We start from the raw sequence: 23,910 nt of genomic DNA, 5'->3' as shown, positions 1-23,910 counted from the left end.
TTTTTTTTATGATTTTAAACATTATTTTGAAATTTGTACATGTTTGTGTATGTAATGTGTTGTATGTGCTGTTGAAAAAATATATACTTGACTTGCTTTAATGTGACAACCATAATGAGAGAAATTTATCGTAATAATCGTACATGAATTGCCTAAATGAATTGTCGGTTCATTACACAAATAATACGTAAATGAAGATATAAATCATGTGAGTAAGAAAATCTGTTCATATTTGTCTCTAGCAATTTTCTGTAATTACAGAGGATATATATATATATATATATATAATTTTTTTATATATCACGAAACGTAGAAAAAAGAGGACAACTTAAACTCATTTTTGTTAGATTAATTATCAATAACAAGCGCGATAAGAAGTGCTGAAGTAATCGCTATAAATATCTAGATGAAATCTTGATTGTGAATTTAGATTGTAGGATATCTATTTTTTAAGAATACGGAGAGTTTACTAAGAATTACACATATTATTATATACATCAATATTATACTGAAACGGAGTTCCAGTTATTTTAAGAACGTAGTGTCTCTGCGATAAGAACAATGCTTATAACTTTTGAAGAGTAGAATGCTTTGATGTTCTATATGAGTTTTAATTTTTGAGTTTGTATTATATTTGAACAATCTTTACGAAATGAATTATTTTCTGCCCGTCGCTAAAGTACATATGTAAATCATATTATGATGAAATTGTAGGAAAATATTTAGTCACACATTATTAGAAAGATCTAACATATATATATTGATACAGATTGGTACAATTACTTATACAAACGATTGATCAAGATTAAACTTATTAATATCTGTAATTATAATGACAGTTGATAATTGTGAAATTTGCGATAGATTATTAAAATTAGCAGATATCGACATTTTAAAAACATTTTTTCTTTATCATGTAGAGTCACATCAATGAGCGTTATATTGATACTGCTAACGATTACAAGGTCTTGCTCGACGTTTTTGTTATGCAACATTAATGCACGCCTTTCATACTTTTATATGATGCGTTGCCATTAATATTCCTCGACAGGTGTTGCACGTGCGGAATGTCAAGCAGAAAGCGATGCTGGTTGGTACAGGCTTTCTCAAGCAGCTGGTCGCGATACACTTCTTTGTCTTTATCTCGTTATCGACTAACGCAAGGACTCTGAATAATCCGAACGAGGAATCGAGGTCTCCGGGAAGTGTTAGACGAATCGTTTTTTTGCACGTACACGAACGAGCAGCCGTTAGCTGTAAATACGCGGACGGATTTCACCCCTCGTTTATCGCAAATAGCGCATCATCCGCGATATGGGCAATATCTTAATGAGAATTGTCGTCCGATGTTTACAAGTCGCTTTTCATTATGTGAAGTGATATCATACAGGGAATGACACATTAGTCTTTATCATATGAATCAGAGGACACATTTTGATCTAATAAGATAACTATATATATGTTAAACGATAAAGAACGTTGGACAGATTCTTGTTATTATATATTTAACTTTTTATAGATAATTGATTTTAAGTTCGTGCAATACGTAACGTTTTTTTATTTTATATTTATTTATTTATTTAATGTGTAAGTTTAAACCAAGAATCAGATATTATATTTACTGAGTGAGAAGAGAGAAAACGTATATAGGTATATAATAATATATTAGTATTATTTATTTTTCTAATCTTGTTCTCTTTGACAATTAATATAATAATAGCATGTATAATATACTCAATTGACAATAATATTATTTAAATAAAATACAATTCTTTAAAAATAGTTATTAAATAACCATGTACAAGAAAAATTGTGTCGAAAGAGAACGGATTTTAAACATTCGATTATGCGAATTACTAGAGCATAATTATGGATGACATCGTGTGACGAAAAATTCAACAATCAATCAACAAAGCAATTTTAAATCTTTTTATTGATCGGTGGCTTTCACTAACTCTTACGCGTCTTTCATCAATTTTCAATTATTTGATTGATAGTAAGCATTATAATCTCTATTATTGTATTGATTTATTGCACTCTTTCTTCTTCTCTCTTTCTCTCTTTATCTGTATCGACACTAATGATTAAAATCGATATAATTTCCATGACCTTAGACTTTTGCAATATAAATAGGCGAGCATTATAAAATTAAATTTTTATATATACGTCTTTTACATTTTTGAAAATACTTTACTAGATATACTGATAAAAAAAGTATGTATATATAAATATATTTGAAACACATGAACTAACAATTATATCAGAATTATCATATATTTGAATGTCGATTGGAAATGTAAGATTTACGAAAGAATTACGAAAAGCTATAGGAAAAAATATCCTTTTATCCGACCATACATATACTCGCGCAAATTTTAAAGATGAACGTTTATAATCCCTTCGAGCGCCGTTAAAATCGCCGTTTTACGACGAGATGCATCGAGCAGATACGTTACGAGTTTTACCGATTTTTTTTTATCCTACCTACATACGGAGTTTACGAAGATCTACCCAATAATATTCCCAGAATGACGTTTAATACGTAGGCACAATAACGGAGAATATAATTTTTTAGTTTTCCGTTACTCTATTCTTCAAAAACGCATTATAATATGTGAAAATATTGTATATTTACCTTTTATAGTTATATATATATATATAAAAAAATACACTTTTTACAAATCCGATTAAATTCATAATGAAAAAAAGTATAAATAGTATAAATTCCAGAGATAATATCTAAATTACTTTATTACCGGAATCTGTAATAATTTCTATGGTTGTAAAAAATTGTATCATAAAGTCAATAATTTTTTTGCAATTGGCAAATATTAAAAGTTTGATGTTTCTTTTTAATGAATTTAAATACAAAATCTAATCTGAATAATTAAATATATTTTTAAATGTATATATGTACAATTTGTGACATTGTGAAGAGATTTTAACATAAAGATCATTTTGTCTTCGTCATTCTCGTCAGCTTATTTCTTTATATTCAATCGTGGTACGTTTATTGAATATGCCGATGGTCACGTAGAAAGATACAATTTGCAATTTCGAGTTGCTATGTTTCAATTTGTGAAACGGTGAACGTGGAGGTAACGTATTGCGGTAAAAAATAAGCGATTTTTATCACGACGCTCCGCCAAAATATACGTGTGACTTATCGGCTGAAATTGACACGTGACACTGTTGCTTCCAGCAAATTTGACATAACCGATTTATGTATTGCTTTTTAATTCGATCAGATATCTTCACCAAGGACACATCTGCTACGACTTTTCTGTTTCTTGATCGACATAGTGATTATGCTGAATTGCGATTAAATAAGAGAAGTTTGAATAAGTAAGGAGAAATTTTATTCGATTTATCCTATAATACAAATGTAATTTATGAATAATTTTATTTGTAGAATGTGATACAGATAATTCTTAACAATTAATAATACTTTGATAATTGAATTAAATTATATTATTTAAATCGTTAATGTCTTTTCAAGGAAAAACATTTCAAGTCAAATTTATATTATATGAACCAAAGTTATTTTTATAATTTTGTTTGCGATAAATTCTATGTTTAGAGAGAAAAAAAGAGATAAAAATCTTTTAATCTAAATATAAAAAGAAGAAGCGTCGTGTTTTCCGTCATGTCTCGAATGGAAACAGATAGTCTCGTTTATGATTTCAGTAGCTGTATCGTAAATCTGTCTTTGTTTTGTGCGATACGCGATGTGAGTATACATATACGCCTGATAAGGTGCGTTCGGTTGACAGAGGTTTAGCTTTGTAATGCGCGAAATCATTCCCTCACCGTGAAGTACTTTTCTACGAGTAATCTCAATGAATGCATTTAGCAAAGATAACATTCTGTGTATTTTCCACTAGACCTGATTATGTCTGGGAAAGAGAAAGAGAGAGAGAGAGAGAGAGAGAGAGAGAGAAAGAGACTCGCGTAAAAGCTAAGTTATTAATTATTGCAAAAATATCGGCAAATTGAATATTTTACACATAGAAGTATAATTCACTTAATGCTAAGAAACTTTTACTCCATTTTCTATACATAATCTTAATATGTTATATTAATAAATTTTTATTTTTTATTTTTTATAGATATTTCATTGTAAGCTTTTTTGTTCCATTTTATTGAAATAATTAAAAAATTGTAACAATTTATGGAAATTTTTATCTTAAACCCAAATAAGATATTTACTTTTAATCGGTATTAATTATATATTTTATTATGTGAGAAAAAACGAAAAGTTTAAACATTATACTAAATAAAATTATAACTAAATAGAATTATAATTTATAATTTTTTTTTGCAAATAAATTTGTTGAAAAATAATTTTCGAGTATTCTTTCTTTCTCTCACTCTCACTCTCTCTCTCTCTCTCTCTCTTTCTCTTTTTCTCTGTTCGTCTTTCGCTTTCGCTAGCGAGTTAACATCGCGATTTCGCACGCGCATGGCGATCGATCGTCAAGCGTGGGAATGTCACTGCGCGATCAGCTGTCTAGCTGCAAGGCCGCCACAAGAAGATATAGAACATTTTCACGACATTTCCGCTCGTTGCTCTGCCATCGAAGCGAAATTTTCGTCGTGCGTCCGCGTATTTTCCTAACGAAGGCTCCGTTTAACTAGAGAGATCGGATAGATGTCCAGCGCGGTGTAAACAATTGGTCAATTCAACCGCGTGTCCAATTACGAAATTGGCAACGATGAAAATACCGGGCCGGACTCTTAATTCGATTCAGCCAATTAGAATCTTCTCATTGTCCGTCCGTAAAGGGTTGAATGAATACGACGCTTCTTGCTCGTTGAGAGTAAATTTCTGCGGCAAACAGCATCGCTCGCTTTGTTCGAGAGATGACGTCTCTCTCGCATCCTGCAAGTTCTTCCGGAGCACTGAATATATGGAACTGTTATCGCCGAAATATAATAGTTGATTAACAAAGTTTCCCGCAACTTGAATCCTTTCTCGGGAACAGATCTGAGTTGCAATTAAAAAGTAATAGACACGGGATATATAGAATGAAATAAGAGCAAGTAATACATGGCGAACTCGTAATTTTGCGCAAAGATCTTTGCAAAATGCTTCCTCGTTGCGCAATTGAAAATTTAATGTAGTAAGAAAAAAGATCTGACGTTTACTTAAAGTTTATTTTTAATATGACAGAGAAGCTACGTCAAAGTTTTTTGTAATTAGTACAGTGAGAAACGTGTAATTTGTCCGTCAAACCGTCAAGTCCACTGGTACTTTTACGAAATTTCTTTTTCTTGTCCTACTCTCTTTCGAAATTTAACCCTACAAAATAAGAGTAAACTAAAAGAGTTGCTGCGCGATAATATCATTAATGTAAATAATTATTTATAAAATTAGCTAAATTTACCGATACATTTATATGTGTAATACATTTGTTAATTTTATTAACAACATTTATTTAGCAGACATTTATTAAGATTACAGTTGCATTTTTACTCATAATAAAGTTATAAAATAATATAATAATAAATTGATATAATTAAATAATAAAATTAATATTATAATAGATAAAGTATCAGTCAATAAAATAAAATAATGATAAAACTAACAAAATAAATACTAAAATTGTTTTATGTTTTTGAAGAAGTACGCATATAGAACGGAAATAAATTGTTTAAACACAGAATGTTGCTCTCGTTTAATTACCATGTGATGGTTTGCAAGATGCAGCAGACGAAAATAAATTTAATAAAGTATCGAATAAACAAACGGCGGGTGTAGTCATTTTCTTGTCGGTCCGGAAACGGGTCAAGATCACGCGGGATGCCGAGATGTATTATGGGCGGTTCGCCGGAAAAAAATATCTCGCAGCCGACCATGAATTTAAAACGGCTGCCCGATATCACACAAATTGCGTAATTAATCTAATTGTAAGTGGTGGTGCTCGAACGTGATATCTGGAATATCGAGTCTTGAGTCTCGATACTTGGATGCACAATCGAGGTTCTCAGAATTCATTTTATTTTTATTCGCGATCTTATCCCGTGATAGATCAATCGCAATTAATGACACATTGTTGCGATCTTTCTTGCTTTAATCTTTTTTTTCCACTTACATATATATCACACGGGGCATTATTTATCTGTTTATCAGTGAGCTCACGTGCTCCTAAACATCGATAAATAGTGAATTTTACGAACGTTATCGATTAATAGACTTATCAATTCTAGAGATAATAAAAATCTGTATTGTTTTTTTAACACGCGATGACAGTACCTACTCAGGATGTTACAATTATCTATTTATAAGTATTTATAATCAATCTATTTCTAGATATTTATTTATCTTTTATAATTTTGCAATCTAAAATTGAATTTCTTTTCAAGTCTCTTTAAGCTTACAAAAGTCGAGTAATGCGTTATAAAATAACCTAAATGATGCACAATCAGAACCTTTACATTTTCCCTTGGAAATCAATGATATTACTTGCGCAACAATGATTTCCATGAAATTATCGATGGCTCGTTACCGAATGATCGCCGTTATTATCTCTTGCCTTGTCCTATCGTTGGGTGGATTATTATTGAATTGATTAACTCGATTATAGATTACCTTGTTAAAGCGAACTCGCAACGTGATCTCGAGACTTTCGATGTACGTTGAGAGTTTAAGGTCGGTTGGGAAAGGTTATAAAAAAAGTACTCGACACTGCAGGATGTAACAATGCTAGAAATTGAAGTTTGAAATATGTCTACAGATAGACCAGAAATTAAAGTCGATTTGAATATAACTATTGCTTATATCGAGTGGTATATATATATATATATATATTTTATAATTCTTTTATTTTTTTAATTTAAGTTTTTCTCTTTGTACCCTTTCTTCTTTCTTTCATAATATAAATAATGCGTGATTAATACATAGGTAATACATAGGTAATGATGCAGAAAAATAAAATCTTAAAACAAGCTATTTTAATGATTCTGGATATATATTGTACTTGCAAAAAATAATTTATTTTAAATTTAATTTAAAGATATCAATGAATTTTTGGTTGATTTTGTTTAACCTTTGGCATATGTATTTGCGTTCTATTTTAAGCGCTGGAGGTACAAGCTGGAAAACAATTGCATTCTTAATAATCTCGTTATTTTTCTCGAAATGCAATACTTGAAGAATTAACATTTGTATCATAGCACTAAAATGACCGTTTGCATCCCAAGTTAACATCCTTCGCGATTCTCTCATACGAGGAAAATAATATCTTGAGTTAGACGTTTATCGTTTAATTAAAAATTTATCGTTTCAACGCACGATGGGATATTAATATCCCGGCGCGCGTTAAAAGCTAAGAGGACACGCGTGAAAGATATTTGCGGAGCAGATGGAAAAATTTTACGGGATGTTTTTGCGTGGTATTTTTAAAACGGTATCGCGTAAACGTCGGGATCAAGGAATCGCGTAAACGCGATATATCCGGGCTTCTTCTGGTCCAACGACGATTGAACCGCGGGATCAGCGAGATCTTGTGCGTATTCTCCCGTCCGTGTACGCGTCTTCATCGCGACATTGAGTGGGGGATGCGGCGCGAAAGAGAGAGAGAGAGAGAGGGAGGGGGGGAGAGAAAGAGAAAGACAGACTGTGAGTACGCGTATAAATACAAGCGGTCGCGTTCATACGCGCTTAGTTGCTGCGATACTCGATCCACGTGACAGCCGTCGATCGAACGTGCCTTTCGTTCGACGCTATCTTGCGGCTTTCAACGTGCGAATTCGAACTCGTGTATACGTGTGCGTGATGTACGTGCGTGCGTGCGTGCGTGCGTGTTCGTTCGCCCGATAACGAGAGCGAAACGAGAAAGGAATAGAAAAAAAGGGGACGCGAGAAAGAGCCCGCTCTTGGTCGCCCGGCCTCATCATTCAACCTATTTGCGTGCGTGCTCGAAGAAAGAAAAGAGCGGAGAAAAGGGATTATATTGAATCAGAGAAGAAGCAGAGAATCAACTAGCGAAGATTTGCTTATACTTAAAAATTTCTCGACACTATTTATAAAAAATAGAACGGGACTTGTTGATGACCGATTAGATCGATAGATGATGAGAAGCGGAATTTGTACGCCTTAAGATTAGATATACGTAAAGAGTGAATATATAAATAAAAACAGCTGATTGTCTCTGTGGGGCGGACGATCGCGTATAGAGATTCCCCTACGCGCTCTCCTCTCTACGGGCGTATCCGCCGATCGGAGCGAACATGCGTACACGCACATAAACGCGGTAAGGCGTTTTCACGAGAGTGACCGCGTCGTCGGCGTCGCCGGCGTCGGCAGTGAAAAGGCGGTCGACCGCTTTGGCTGCTTTCACCGACGAGCCGCGCCAGGTGGAATTAACGTTGCCGATCTCGCGCTTTAACGTTCCATTTCGTCATCCGTGCCTTCTTTCTTTTTATCTCTCTCTTTTTTTTATCTACGTGAAAAATGACGCTCGCCCGTGATCGATAATCGTCGTGGAATAATTTCTCCGTTCGAACAATGTCAATGTGGTTCGACGTGAAGAGTCGATTATCGAAACGCCAGGATCAGAATTGTGAATTTTACTTATGTTAGTCCGCGAATCGTTCGGTACGCACGACGTTAAATCGACAGTGATCGCGAGAGATTCCTTCGGTGTTTTGAAGTTTGCGGACACGGCAACGCAACCTTCGGTAACCTCGTCGATGTATAATATCGAATTGTACAATATTGAAACACGCAACCGCAAAACATTCGTAGCGAATACTCTTGTGGAGTATATTCGTTCGCGTATACTTAAATTCCCTTAAATTTGGTACACTCTCGACGTGGATATCTAATCTACGAGTAGCGTTGTCTTCGGCGATTAAATCCGGTCAACGCCATCGCGGGATAATCGAAGCGATTCTTCGCAGAACTGATTTATAAAATCAATGAAGATATATATATATTCCTGTATCTCTTTCCGATTCTGCTAGTGTGTAAGATATATTAACGAAATTTCGCGGAAAAGATCGATCCTTTCGACGCGGATTTATCTTCCCCTCGTCTGATCCTCGACGATCTCGCTGTCGTAAGACGTTAACCCGGCATTAACGATATCAACGGGGGAAATCAACGTCTCTCATCGCCGGTCGATGTATAAGCCGAGTAAATACTTAATCTAGACGCGAGCTGACCTTCGACGTGATCCCGATACAAGATACGAGAGAGCTCGACGCTCTCCGCGATGCGTAGTAGGCGATTGTGAACTACTGGTCATACGGGCGACGTGGACGTTAGAATGGAAACAGCCAAGATGTACATCAGCAACGAGCCGCGGAATGGTCATACGACTACCAAATTCGCCTCGACGAACTCCATCCCGGCGATGATGGAGCAGGAATCGTCGTTGGCGAGAATCCTTGGCGCAGTCGGCAGGCAACGCGAGAACGCGACGATTCTGCGGGATTCGAAGAGTCGCCGGCACAGCGTCCTCGAGGATCTGAAGGCTCGACGAGACAGCCTCTTTCAGAGGGCTCGTCGGGCCAGCGTATTCGACGAGAAGGATAACAATGCTAAGGACAACGTCAAGAACAACGCCAAGGACAATAATGCGAAGGATAAGCCGAAGGACATGAGGAGGAGCAGCGACACCGGCAGAAGAAGCTCCGTGTTTTACGTATCCGAGGATTTATTAGAGGAGAATCAAGAGGTGACGGAGAACGAGGATTGCGACCGCGCGATCCAGGAAGCCAAGAAGGGACGCCGCAAGTCCTGGCATCCGCTCGTTAAGCCGCCCAAGTTGGATCGAAAGAGGAGGAAGGGCGTAGCCGGTATTTCCTCGCAGACCGGCAGCACGGAAGGGCTTTATTCACAGAATTACGCGCGTCAAAAGAGACCGTCCTGGTGGAACATCTTCGTACCGGATTCGGTCGTCAGGTATTTATTTATCTCGCGATTACCGTATCATTATTGCGCGAACGTGAGTACCCGTTGCTTTACGAACAATCGCGGAATAATCATTGGAATGATCCTCGGAAGATAATCAAATCGGTGTAATTTCGTTTTAGAAGGATAATTGGGGTCAAAAAATTAAGCGCATGAATTTTTCTGGATAAATGTTATTTAAATTTTATAATTAAAAGTATGAACTTATGAACATTATATTTTTTTAACATATACGTATTTGATAATAACAGAAAATAAGGGGAGAAAAGAATTTGCAACCCACATGAATAATATTACTTTCTGAATAATTTATTTTATATTTACATGGCTTTTAATTATTTGATAAATAAATGTCACGGTTAATTTTAACGAATGATTTACGTTACTCATTTATAAGCGATAATCTATAAACGATTAATTCGTGGCGTAATTTGCGTAAAAACATTTTTCGCAATAGCCAAAAAGAATTGCCCGATAAAATATAAGTAAGCGATACTTCGAAATGCTATAAACGACCGATACACGCGATAATCTCCAATATTTAATACCCAATAACATTTATATCGATATATTTGTATGTATTTCTATCTCCAATTCTGATAATTAAGATAGCGGTGCAGTCTCGATATTGAATTAATTCTCAATAATTTTCAATAATTTCATGAAAATTATCTTCCACAATTTCATGTCGATGTAATTTTAAACCGTGATATTACAATCAATTTGTATTGCCGAATAATTTCAGATTATCATCGTATTATAATAATTGTATCGTCAATAACGCCAAATCGTCATTATATTTTACGCAGATATAGATAATTTACAATTCATTTTTTAACTTGTATCTCTTTATCAGTGTTTTGATATTATTGCGTGTTGATATAAATATATAATCGGACCATCTAATTTTAAAGGAAAAGGAGTGTTGTTTAGGTAAATATTTGGAAATGTCGCTCGAAATTATTATCTGAGCTAGAGGAAATCTTTTGTCGTCGTCATCGTTACCAGACGATGAGAAAGCATCACCGTTTCAGATAACGGCATGTTCGTCGTAACGGTATTTTGCGAGAATAACGACAAATCATAGGTGTTTGCGTGACGCAGAAACGGCGCACAAGAAAATTTCGAAAATTTCGAAAATATTAAAAATGATACTTGCCAGAAGAAGAAATATTACAGTATAAGATTTTTTTTTTTTTTTTTTTTTTTTTAAGTTCAAATAGCCGAACCAATATCCAAAATTTGAATATAAATGTTTAAACGTTCAATTTGTTTTTCCGTCAAACACACTCTTCTCGATACCGGGTAGAGAATTTATTGGTTTTAAAGTTAGAGTGAAAAGTAAAAATATTATTAGCAAAAGCAACGAATATTTCGAATGAGAAATGCCACAGAGATTCATCGTAAAACAAAAGTAAATAAAATTTTCGAGATTCCAATTAGGTCGAGATTAAAATCTGGCGTCATCCTGTTTTCATTCAGTATTCCAAAACTAATGTGTGACGTTTTTATTACGAGGAAATGGAATTTTCGACACTTTAATATTTCCACGCACATGGTGTCTCGAGAAAATTTCACGAAAGTTTCCTCGTTGCGTTGCGATCTCGCGATTTCTCTACGAGAGACTTATTCGCGGAAGTCATCGTGAAAAGTACCGCCGATTTGCCTTCACAATTCGCTATAAAATCTATCTAAACTGGCGGAACCGAACGATTACTCCGATGAACATGCTTGGCGAATAATCGAACGTAGAAAGTTTCGATTTTAATTGTATTACATAACTTACGTGCGATTTCTCGAGTATTATGCAAATCTGAAAAAAAAAAAAAAAATAGATCTTATTCTATTTCTTGAGTTAATTGCAGGTGTATTTGAGAAATGGTCCAAACCACTCTTTTGAAAAAGAGAAGATTAATCAAATAAATTAACTTTTTATGTGAAATATTACATAAAAAGTTTAGCAATTAATTTCTGTCTCATAAAAATGAATTTGATTATTATTATATTTTCAGATTATTTTTTTATGTTACAGCAAAACAAGTATTAATCAAAAATAATTCCAAGATTTTCTTTAAAGATATAATTGCACATAATGATCTATGTATCCGTAAAGTTTTGTACATATTTATTTATTGTATTTATTTATTTATTATAAAGTGGTTTTAAATTTCTAGCGAAACACTGAAATATAAAAGCGATATATTTCATGCGATAACTGTTTTCAGAAATCATAAACAATTCTTGTTTGCAAATAGCATTCGATATTTTCTCTGTATATTAAAACCGGAAACAATAATCATTTTTAAATATTTCGTCATCGTACTTTGAATCGTTAACACCCCGCAATTGCGTTATTGACATCGTTTGATAACAAAGTTTACATTATTTAATCAGCATAATGCTGATAACCTTTGTCATATATATGATTCATTACGGTTCTTATTGTCAACGCTACCGTCGTTAAAATTTCACGTTAAAAAATCAGTTTAAACTTCGAAAATTCGGTCGTGATCTTTTCAACTCTCTCTCTCTAATAGATTTTTTTTTTTGTAATTTTTATATAGAGGAATTAATTTTATTTGTTATAATAATAACATGATTCATGCATCTTTTTAATTTTCTAAAACTATTCTTCGGTTGGTACACTGATTAAAAGCTAAAAATGAATTGTCTAAACTGTCTAAAGAATTAAGTGTATGTCTGTTTATTATACATTGAATTCGAAACAAAGAAACATTAGTCTCGACGCGATCATTTAGTACGTTTTTTTTTTTGCGACATTTTTCTTGCGTGAATGAAAGTCGGACAACCCAAAAAATTCCGATTCGTCAGGATGTCAGGATGGATCACTCGAAACAAGGATACAGACAGACGAGCCTCTTTATGATTCGCACAAACCGGTCGCGAACCTCTTAAAATAGCCTTCCCTTTTGTTATCTTTTTGTTTTTTTTTCGCGGCTTCTCATCGCTTCTCTCCTTCTTTCACAGGCAAAGAAATGCTTCAAATACGAAATATTTTATGAGATTATATTATGCTTCAATACTTTCTCATTAATTAAATTATCTCGGTGCATGTAATTATACTTTATATAATCTTTTTTTTTTTCTTTTCTTTGATATAATATAATTCAATATTTTTTTGAGATAATAATATAATCAGGTTTCTGAGGTCGTTATCTTATCATATGCAAATGTTCTTTTATTTTTGGATTCATTATTATTTTAATTAAAACTGTCGCGGAACATTTGGTCGTACAATAACGGTAATTTACACAGACACTTCTTTTCGTGAAATTTTGTTTACATTTTGTTCGCAATGTATATCAAAGGTATCATGAATGCATCGCATATTTATACAGCGATTATTTGTACACAAAAGCCAATGCGATATTGATCCTTGAAGGCAGATGTTACACATGTATTCAAATACGATCTTATATAATTCGCAAGCTTCTCCGACTGTCTTTTTATAGACGGACACGAAATTACCGGGTGTCATATCCTGTTCGCATTTTATAGAAAAGATTTTGCATTATTGTGTTTGCGCGATTATTACTTTTCTTTCTCTAGTCCCTTTAGATGCAATAGCAGTTATGTATTTTATTCGAGGACCTTATCGCGCTTTGGCCACATGTTATGCAAACGACAACGATTATTGTCATACGGAGTATCAGTGCTGTGCTCGATGAAGCAACTAGCCGTTTCGATAAGAGAGAAAATGAGGCATTTCGTAGGATTGACATAAAACCTCGATAGAATATTTTATGGCGAATTTGAAAACAATGTTTTCTCTTTAGCAATCTTTATATTATTCTGGAATTTTTTTAATTTAATTTTCTTATTAAAATTGAGAGTGTGTTAACTTAAAGTTTATTTGAGATTAAATAAAGGGGATAGTTTTCTACTTACGTTTAGTAACACACATACAATTATATAGTCTAATAAAATATATAGTCTAATAAAATTGCAAAACCCTTTTGTTCACTTGTTTCTTTTTTACTGTAATTTATTGAAAAGCAAATTCTGCTGTTAATAATAGTGCGTATAATTCAAAACCTAGCTCAACGTATAATCGATGAAACTTAAAATTATTAAAAAAAAGCGTCAAAAAATTTAAATCATTGTAAAAGAATTGATAGAGAGAAGAGAGAGCTAAGTATCTAAAAAATATTGTGTTAAATAATTTTTCTTACATTTGTATTTTAAAACGTTCACAATGTTGTTATTTCATAATATTTTATAATAAGAAATACGAATTGTGTATTCTTGATCGACGGATAGACAAGCGAATTGACAATGCTACCTTAAGCAGTTGTCCCATTTATCACGAGACTGTCGTCTTTAAGCACGCAAGGTGTGTCCTTATGCGCCGGTCGCTTGCGTAAAGTGCGTGCGACGCAATTGAGTGAGACGGGACACGCCGTTACGCTCTGATTCCGCCATTTCTGATCGTTCCGATATCTTTTATGGCGATCCGAGCAAGTACAAGGCATCCGATAACGGCTTTTAAGTTGATGGCCTCTCCAGCTATTTTTCCTCCTTTTTTATTTCACCGGATATGAATTTCATAGCGTCGCGGAATCGCACAAAGAGCGTTACATATCATGAACGGATTAAACTTTCCATACGGAAGTTACCCTATATATATTAGACCGCGGTTTCCCTAATATTTATACATATCAGAATTGAAGAGCACATAATTCTTAATAAATTTCGATAATTGTTTCACATTTATAATTATTATAATTTATAATAAAATTAATATATTTCTATTATATATATATTTTTTTTAATAATAAATTTTTTCAATAAAAGCTCACAGTGGCTTTAATAGCGATATAGAATTTTTTTTTGAGTTGAATATACAAAGATAAACACGTACGCAGCATTCACTTTCGTTCCGTGCAGTTTTCAAATTTAACAGTTTATCGAACCGGAACATTTCACAACGATAAATAAATATCGCAGCGGCAATAAAACAATTTAATAATTTCGGCATTTTCTCGAATCCACGCTCTAATATGAGTTTCTATATTGGGAAAAAAAAAAAAAAAAATCCTCGAGATATCTGGTGAAATTGTCATCAAGTTTAGTGGCGGACGTAAGAAAGAAAATTATTTTTCATCGAGAAATTGATAATTTAGGTCAGAGCGCCGCAATGTGTTTGCGCGAGCACGGAAGTAAAATCGTTCTTAAGTACCGCTTCGCTTAATCATTAGAGATGAGAGAAAGAGCCTCGCGTGCGTTTAAACTTGGTTAACGGCATCTGCATCCTAGAAACGGGCAGATGCTTTCGGTCGACGACAGAAAATAAGTCAGGGAAAGAAGTAGCAAAGAACCATCGAGGATCGACAAGTCTGAATATCTCACTGTGATAAACCGCAGTTATATTAAAAAATTCTATATAATTTTTTAAATTATTTATAATATATTATTAATTTATATTTTTTTAATTTAAATATAGTTTTCCCACATGCCCCCTAGCTTGTGTACCTATATGGTTATTTTTGGAAATTTTATTTATGTTTTTCCTTTAAATGGCTTATTTTCAATCTTGTCAAAGTCATTATCACTTCCTGTACGTACAATTAACCTCACTGAATTTTCGATGAGCCTTTTTTTGCCTCGTTCTTTTACGAGTCGGCTCGAAACCGGTCTTCGACTGCGGTAAATGCGCGAAATGCGGTTGCATTTGCATCGAGCGCGGTTGAAAAGATGCCGAAGACGCGAGGTAACGAAATACATAAGCTCTCTCACGTATTGCGACCGGCAGAGCGAGCGGTAAGAAGAGATTACGCGATATCTCATTTTTACACGTTGGACGTAGACCGACTTTCTCAGGGACGGGCGTAAGTCTCGCGACGCATCCTCGCGCGACGTGATTCTCGACTCAGCGTTTTATCATTTAAAAAAATGCAGTCGTGATGAGGGAGAGCTTTTATAACGGCGTGTAACAATGTGCATCTTTACATAACGACAAACTCAGAGAGAGATAGATTATAGATGGTACAACACAATCGATCAATTTAATAAAATAGGAAGTGTATAGGGAAAGCGTAAGTAAAAAGAAGCCAAGTCACCCAGCAAATATTATATTACAGAGGCCACGTGCGGCTATGGTGTGTAAATATAATTTCTCACCTACTGGATATAGTTTATATATTTTATATTATTCAAATCACTCGAGCGTTCTATTTGCGACACAGCACATTAACGCTTATAATAATAATTCGTGAATGTTTTGTCGAAAAGATTGAAGCGTATCGTTAGGTCACGGATTGAATATTAATTAATCGCAGAAGGTATCGCGAAATTCCACTACTTACCGTGACTTTTTAATAGAATCCTTAATACGAATCGTTAGAAACGTTAATACGATTTCTTTATCATTACTTAATTTCGACTCTTCTATTATGTATCCTATCAGGTACATATAATGGATGAAACGGTGATAAAAACGCGGATTTTTATTTAGATTAAAGCGCGATGGAAAAAACGCTTCGTTGGCGTATACTCGGTATATCGACGTCAATAATCGAATGAGATTATCGTCGACGATAGTCTGGCGTCAGAGCTTCGGCCCTGCGTTTGCACCGGCATGATTCCGATGGCGGAGACTATTAGAAAGTCAAGCCGCGCGCGTGTTACGAATGCGGCGAAATACACGGGTCTCCGAGCAGTGAATTTCATAACGAATGGCAGCTCGGGAAAACGGATCCGCATCGTCGCCACGAAAATCGTTCGCACTTCTGCAGTAAAAGAGTGGGGGTGGGGGGGGTGGGGGGCAGGAGGAAAAAAAAGCTACAGTAGGAGATATGTGTTAACTCGCGCAAAGATATTTTTTATTTGTCCCTACTTGCTCGTGCGTTTTTTTTTTTTTTTTTTTTTTATTCAATATATCGTCGTCGTTTTTCGAAAATTGATGCGTGATAAAAAATGCAAAGTTACGATGAAGAAGATGAGAAATTAATTTCCAACTATTTGCTTGCGAATAATATGAGAGAAATATTTTTACAAAATCTATTTCAAACGTCGCGATCTAAATATTTATATATGTATAATAAATATTTGTTGAATGTAGTTATATACACAAATGAGATATTTTAACAAGGATATATCAAATTGAAATTTAATATATCGCTTACAATCGAACCTAACAATAAGATGAGAATTTTCATGTATATATACAATATATATATATATATATATTGCTATTATTAGTACTATTTGCAGCGACTGTTTTATTCGCAACAATTGGTTTCGCGAGTTCTAAGAAGAACAATGAGACCGCGTGTATACACCGCGAGTGTATTGTAATAATCGAATAATGACGACGGATGACGTCATGGGTAACAAACACGCACGTTCGTTTGACAGCGCGTGAATTTCGCATTTACCGGTGCGCGACTATAAATATAAATGAGAACGGCGATGGAATTTTTTCCATCGCCGGTTGATTAACTGGTGGCACTTGGGTAGAGAACACGAAACTGATGACGTCAATTATGACGTTATCACGAATGTAAAACTCGCGTTGGAATTTTTACCTTCTTTCTGACAACGCGCCAAGAACAATTTATGAAGAAAGTGTGAAATATTGTAAATGCATTATGAACGCGCATAAGAATACAATGGACTCTCTTGTGTTTCACGTTTTACCTGAACAATAGCTGATAACTGCTAACGACTAACGGTACTTACTCGATCGTTTTGCTATCTCTTGCGAAAATATTGAAAGTCGAACCGAGTAAATCTTGGATCGAATAAATCTCACCGTTTAATAATAAGAATGAAGCAATCTAGCTTTTGCAACACTTTTAGAAATTTATATATGTTGAAATGTAACTTTTTATATCTTAAAATTTATTCTATGTTTTATATGTTTTTCACGCTGGCAATTTATTTTTTCGGATTAATCAGAGAGCTTGCCAGCAAAAAACAAGATGAGAATGCTCGATAAAATGTCGATTATATGCAAGGCGGATGATAAACGATTTGGTCAATTAAGAACAACGGGAAACTGTTGAAGGCCGAAGGGATCGAAAGACGACATTGACTATGAGTTAATGACCGATCTCAGTAATTAATCTAAACACTATCATTGTCGCACTCGCGCGAGCGATAATTCGCGCCATCCGCAGATTATAAATAAAAATAGCCACTGTAAAACTGCAGTAGGGCGTGCCTTTATATATCTTATTTCTATATCACACTTGTATGAGTGTCCGTTCTGTCTTTCTTTTCATTCTAGCTTTGTTTTCTAAAACGTTCATTAAACCTGGCCGCGACCCAGACTATAATTCTATATCTTTCCTTGTATCTCGCGAATACTTGGCAGCCGATACCTCGATCGGGAGACGGCACGTCGAGAATAAGGCGCCAAACAACGCAACAGCTGCTGTTTGTTACTGTTGCTTAATAGCCAAGCCAGGCTTGTCGATGGGATGGCTATACCTCCAACGCGATATAAGTTTATTGTCGCTATGACGTGAGTGCATTTTTGCGTCGTGATGCAGTTAGTCTCGAGATTTAATCAATTTTTTATTCTCGTTGCCGTCATTTTTTAAACGCGCGCGAGAAATAGATTTTTTTCCTCGTGAAGGGTATTTGCCTCGACATAAGATTTTTTTTTTTTTTTTTTTTTTTTTTAAATCTCTCGATATATAATAAAAAATGCAAACTGAAATTCTATTTAGTATCGATATTTATATTTTGGAATTTGAGATAATTTTAAATTATATATATATAATATTTTGTTAAACTAATTGTGAAATGATATATATCTTGGAATCGACGTTTTGTGTGTGTATAACACTGTATATATAAAGAATTCCAGATTTATCATTTTTTAGAATTATCTCTTCTTTCACTTGCCAAATTCTTAATTTATAATTCGACATTCGATTTTCGTTTAACGGAAATATCTCGCGATATAAATTTCTGAATAATCAGATAACAAAAAATTGAGTGCGTTTCTACGGATTAAGATCTAAAAAAATATAAACGGATATGAAAAGCTGACTCTTTCTTCCGGATATCCGCGAATAAAAAACGAAAGCGAATAGCAGTAACTTCATTATGTCTCGTAATACATTCACTTTTCGCTCGCCGCGAATCGTTTATTTTGCACGCGGAAGTTACGGTTAAACGTCGATTAGTAAGATAGAAAGTGAGTCAGCGATTGATAACAATGATTATCTATCTAATAATGTCCAACTAATTGTCAAAGAAGTGATTAAAAGATTGTCGCTTGGCGAATGATAGGATTGATACACGGCACGGGAGGTGACAACACGGGAGTAATAAATATTATATATACATGTAAAAAATTATATATTATATATTAAAATTATATATTGTCGTATAAACATATTAAATTTTTTGCTTTATTATTGATGCAGTAAAAAGTACAATTTAACTCTGATCATTGAACTTTTCGCATCGTAAGAATAATGAGAAATTGCAATTGATTAGCGTTAAAATAACATTATATTATTATTAAATAATAATATAATTATATAGTTTTTAATTATAGTTCAAGCTATATATACCTTATGTTTTGTAGCAATATTGCTAATTCATTATAAATAAATATTATGTAATTATATAACAGTTAATATTAAAATTAATTAATATCACTTTGTTTATGTATAATCAATCTTATATATGGTGAATATTATATGTCGAAATATATTTATATATTTTTTTAAAATATATATATGGTACAGGATTTGATAAAAATAAAAATAAAAATTATATGTTCGAAAACGAATCATCAGATATGAAAAGTCAAATATTAGATCACATTATGCCTCAAAATAGGATATTCAACTCATAGAAAAGATACGACATCGTTTTTATGGCTATATAACAATATTATAACGCACAAACGCACCGCATATTATTTACGATTTATTAATTTGTAATTATCACATAATGATTATCGCGGCGCGACTTGGCTCGTGTTATGTGCGCCGTAAAACGCAGCCGGAAAATTAATCCCTGTTTAATTTCAGTTTAATGGCCTACTTGTCTCTCTCTCTCTCTCTCTCTCATCGATGAAGGTCGCGATTTCGGCGGGTGGGCTTTAATTCATGGAATCGATATACATAGAGCCGTTTGTTTGCCCACCGGAAATCATGCGTGCCAAATAAGTCGATCACCTCGAAGAATCGCTCGTTGCAAATGGTATTACGGATCGATAAAACGCGTCAGTTAAAGATACGTATAATGAGACGTGCGTTTAAATTGCGCAGCGATGTCGACGTACGCGCTACGAATACGTATATGTTTGTTTCAAATTATATCGTCGACTTTGATCACAGGATATTGCAAAAAGGCTAAGAATATTTCAATAGACTTTTTAAAAATTCCCTTAAAATATATGAAATACTACGATTTGTAACTTTGATAATTTTCAAATTTAAAAAAAAATTTTTATTTTAATTTAATAAATTTTGAATTTTTATTTTATAGTATTAATAAATAATGTACCGAAAAGCTGATAATCAATAGTGCGTTTATATCTTTCATTTTAAGAGTTTAATTAATTATCTGAATTATCTATGAACTTTATTCATTTATATAATGATGCAGTAATTAATTAAATTAATTATTATATTTAATCTCTCGTCTGATCATTTTCTAGAAAATATATAACAATTATAGCTCTAAAAAAATCAATGGCGGAACAGTTTCATTAATGATATTTACCTTCAACCTTCGCACAATCTTCCGATGGAAACAGTAGAGTGTTGCTTCGATCTCGTTTGCCAGTTTCTTCCTGAATTAATTGAACTGCTGTCGATTAGACGGAAGCTAAGATGTCCTCGGTTCATGTTGTTTTTCGAAGCGGAAATTTATATTTTCATCGAGAAAAAAACTCACACCAACAATACGCGATTTGAATAATTTATTTTCTCTCTTTGTTTATTTATATTGAACATTCCATTCGCATCCAACTCGTATAAGGATTTATTGCAGAGAAAAATCAAATTTATACAAGAAGAGAAAGAGAGAGAATATTTAATTAAATAAATATTTATTTTATATATGTGCATTCTACCTTTTTCGAGACTTATCTTGAAGTATTCGGAAAATATTTATTTGGAAATCTATAATTTATACAATTATTAAGAAAGAGTAACGTACGCGCATATGATTGAAGACAATTAATAAAATATTGACAATCACGCTGACGTATTATACGTAGAATGTAGATTGTGCAAATGTCAAGTTTCCAATGTAAGAAGATCTTTGGTATCTCCGTGAGAACGAAAACAATTTCTTGTCGCGTTTTTCGTTTATCTCCTCTTCTTCCGTTTACTATTATCGGCAATTCCGCTTAATTTGTAAGACGATAACACGAAGAATACATTGTACGCCTGGACATTCCGTTTACAACGGAATTTCCACGTTACTTTTGAATCACAGCGGATAATCAACAAGGAATCCTGTGCAGTATTATTTAAAAGCGATTAGAATGTTAATTCTAGACAGAAGAATTGTCTGACGAGAGAATAATAGCTACATAAGAATACATTGCATTCTAGAATAGAATTGATCGATTAGAAAGCAATTTGATATTATGATGTGAACTTGGAATATTTATTCCGTCAAATATTCTGTAAAAATGTTATTATTATTTAGAAATAATTAACTGATTTCTCTTTATTACATTATCTCTTTAATTATGAGATAGCCTTTTTTTTTTTTTTTTTTACTAATTCGTTTAATGGATATTTATAATATATGTAATATAATTATATATATGGATATTTAGATTTTTTCTAGCGATATTTTATATCGTATCCTTCTCTTTCTATTTTTATCAGCCGTGCGTGATTAGGCTATTTGCTTAAAAAAATAATAATATTTGCGTCGTACATGTGATACCCTATAATCACATTTTTTGTTTCTAAAACAATGGATATTTCGAATAGCATTTCCGCGACGGTACCGTACAATACATTACGTCGATTAAATTATACGGGCGCGGTTATGTCATAAAGTAACGCGGTTGGCGGTATACGAAGCGGCACAAATCGAGTTTATCCTTTGCGAATTCTCGAAACCCCGCCTCGTTAAAACAACAAGCCAACAGCCGGCGGAATTTTCGTCTCGGCGGACAACGTTGTCCTGAACAACTCGATTGCTCCACACACATATATGTACCCACACACATACACACGCATCTATACATTTCGCATTCTCTCTCTCTCTCTCTCTCTCTAAAGTTTGTCTTCCGCTAACGAAGTTTGGTGTATATATCGATCCGTCGTCGTTGAAGACGACGAGTTTCATCTTTGCGGTTCCGGAATGATCGTTAAACGAGTCGGACACGAAGGGTAAGAACATCTTGCCGCGTTGTTGCTCGATGGAAACACACGGTATTTGCTTTGCTGGCTCGTTAGCCGAACAACTCCTCGGCGGGAAATTCTCGGCTTTATTTTTAATCGAGTTTCCTTCGTTTATACCAGTGACGAATTTCGAACCTCCCAAGCGCATCACGACTACGTGTGATTAATGAAATTTTCCTTTACGAAGATATTTTCCATTTTATTTTTAAAATATGAACGATTTATCTTTTCGATATGATAATCATAATAATTAAACACATACAATAACGTATTCAAGACAATGATGGAGAAACGGATAAGCGGACGCGCAATAATACGAGTCGTTTCACGAGGTATGTAAAATATGGGCAACTACAATATATTGATTAATTCGCGCGCTACAAAGGTACATTACGAAGTCCCGTATTATTTAGAAAAGAAAAACACAATAACCGTATGATAACAACGGTATTATCGCTCCCGTCTATCGTCGGGAACGTCGTTATTATCACGTCCACGGTGTAATATTGTTTATCGCCTATAAATCTTACGAGAAACACTTTCGAGTTCTCCCTCGGAAAATAATAACGCGCGTCTGTGAAATTAAGATTTTTTGCGATTGCTCGTATTTGCGGAATAAGCGTGCATAATGAAGTCTCGTCAAATGATGAATTTTATTTCGAATCGCACGTTCAATTCGAGATTCACGGGAAAGGAAATCATTTTGGCACGATGCCCCGGTCTTGCCAATTTGGCGACGCGGCGGTTTATGAAATATGGTAATAGGGGAAAATAAAGTCAATTCGCGCGTAAAACTTCGTGATTTAACGGCGTATTTATTACATAGTTGAATGAGAAAATACACCGTTCACCAGTCGCGTTATTTCATACGCTTCGGTAAGAACTTGAAACGCGTAATTTCGATAAATTTAATTCTTCCACACATTCTCTTTCTCTCTCCATCTCTGAGCGATGCGTTTTAGCGCAAATCGATTATTCTACTTTGATTATTCATTCATAATTTGTATATTTTCTCGAAAAAGAGAAAGATTAAATTGTCTATCAATTTTAAACACTACGCAAATATGAGTAAAGTGTCATAATGCCCAATATTATTGCGCTTTCTTCCTCTTCTTAATAGAAATGATGTGACGCGTCTCATCGAAACGAGCGCGGTTACATCGTAAAAACGTATTGTGAAATAATTCCTCTGCGATTCCCCGCTCAAACAAATGGCTTAAATCTAATTGCGATTATCATCATTTAACGTCACTCAATTAATATCCGCCGACAGTGAGTCGTCTTGGCGATTTCCTCATACGAGGTATAGCCGTAGAAAGGAATCCCGTGTTTATTGCGTATTTAATAACATTCAAAACATCGTGAGTCACCCGGAGAATACGGCGGACGCAGATGAGAGAGAATTCGCAAGAAATGTTGAAATGTAAGACACGCGTTCGCGTTCGTATACTATCTTTCTCCCTTTCGATGGAAGCTTAAAATTCCATCGCGTGTAGAGGAGGCGCCTCGTTTCTTTTTCCACTAGTTGCCGCGCGTGATCTCGGTCACGTAGTACTCGACGCAACCGATACTTGGCTCAAGAAGTTGCTCGCCAGTGAACGTATCGTCTGTTACTACTGCGTTCAGCAGTGG

The 23,910-nt window shown here is 34.2% G+C and overlaps 1 protein-coding gene across 10 annotated transcripts in view; it reads left to right on the top strand.

Annotated features, from left to right (window-relative positions):
• Positions 1–23,910, top strand: part of Mtd (TLD domain-containing protein mustard) — a 122,437-nt gene that overhangs the window by 47,060 nt on the left and 51,467 nt on the right. For 5 of the 10 annotated variants that reach the window (XM_070304111.1, XM_070304114.1, XM_070304113.1 and 2 more), the window contains exon 1: positions 7,666–9,910. The exons of the other annotated variants lie outside the window; for them this stretch is intronic. In XM_070304111.1, the coding sequence (XP_070160212.1) occupies positions 9,273–9,910 (638 nt within the window). In that variant the 5' untranslated portion in view covers positions 7,666–9,272. Of the gene's footprint in view, positions 1–7,665; positions 9,911–23,910 lie in introns of those variants that run through there. 10 annotated transcript variants of the gene reach the window in all.

This window comes from Polyergus mexicanus, unplaced genomic scaffold (assembly GCF_030449975.1).
Source record: "Polyergus mexicanus isolate NDT 795.1 unplaced genomic scaffold, iyPolMexi1.0 SCAF_11, whole genome shotgun sequence".
NCBI lineage: Eukaryota > Metazoa > Arthropoda > Insecta > Hymenoptera > Formicidae > Polyergus > Polyergus mexicanus.
This window is presented reverse-complemented; position numbering and strand designations above follow the sequence as displayed.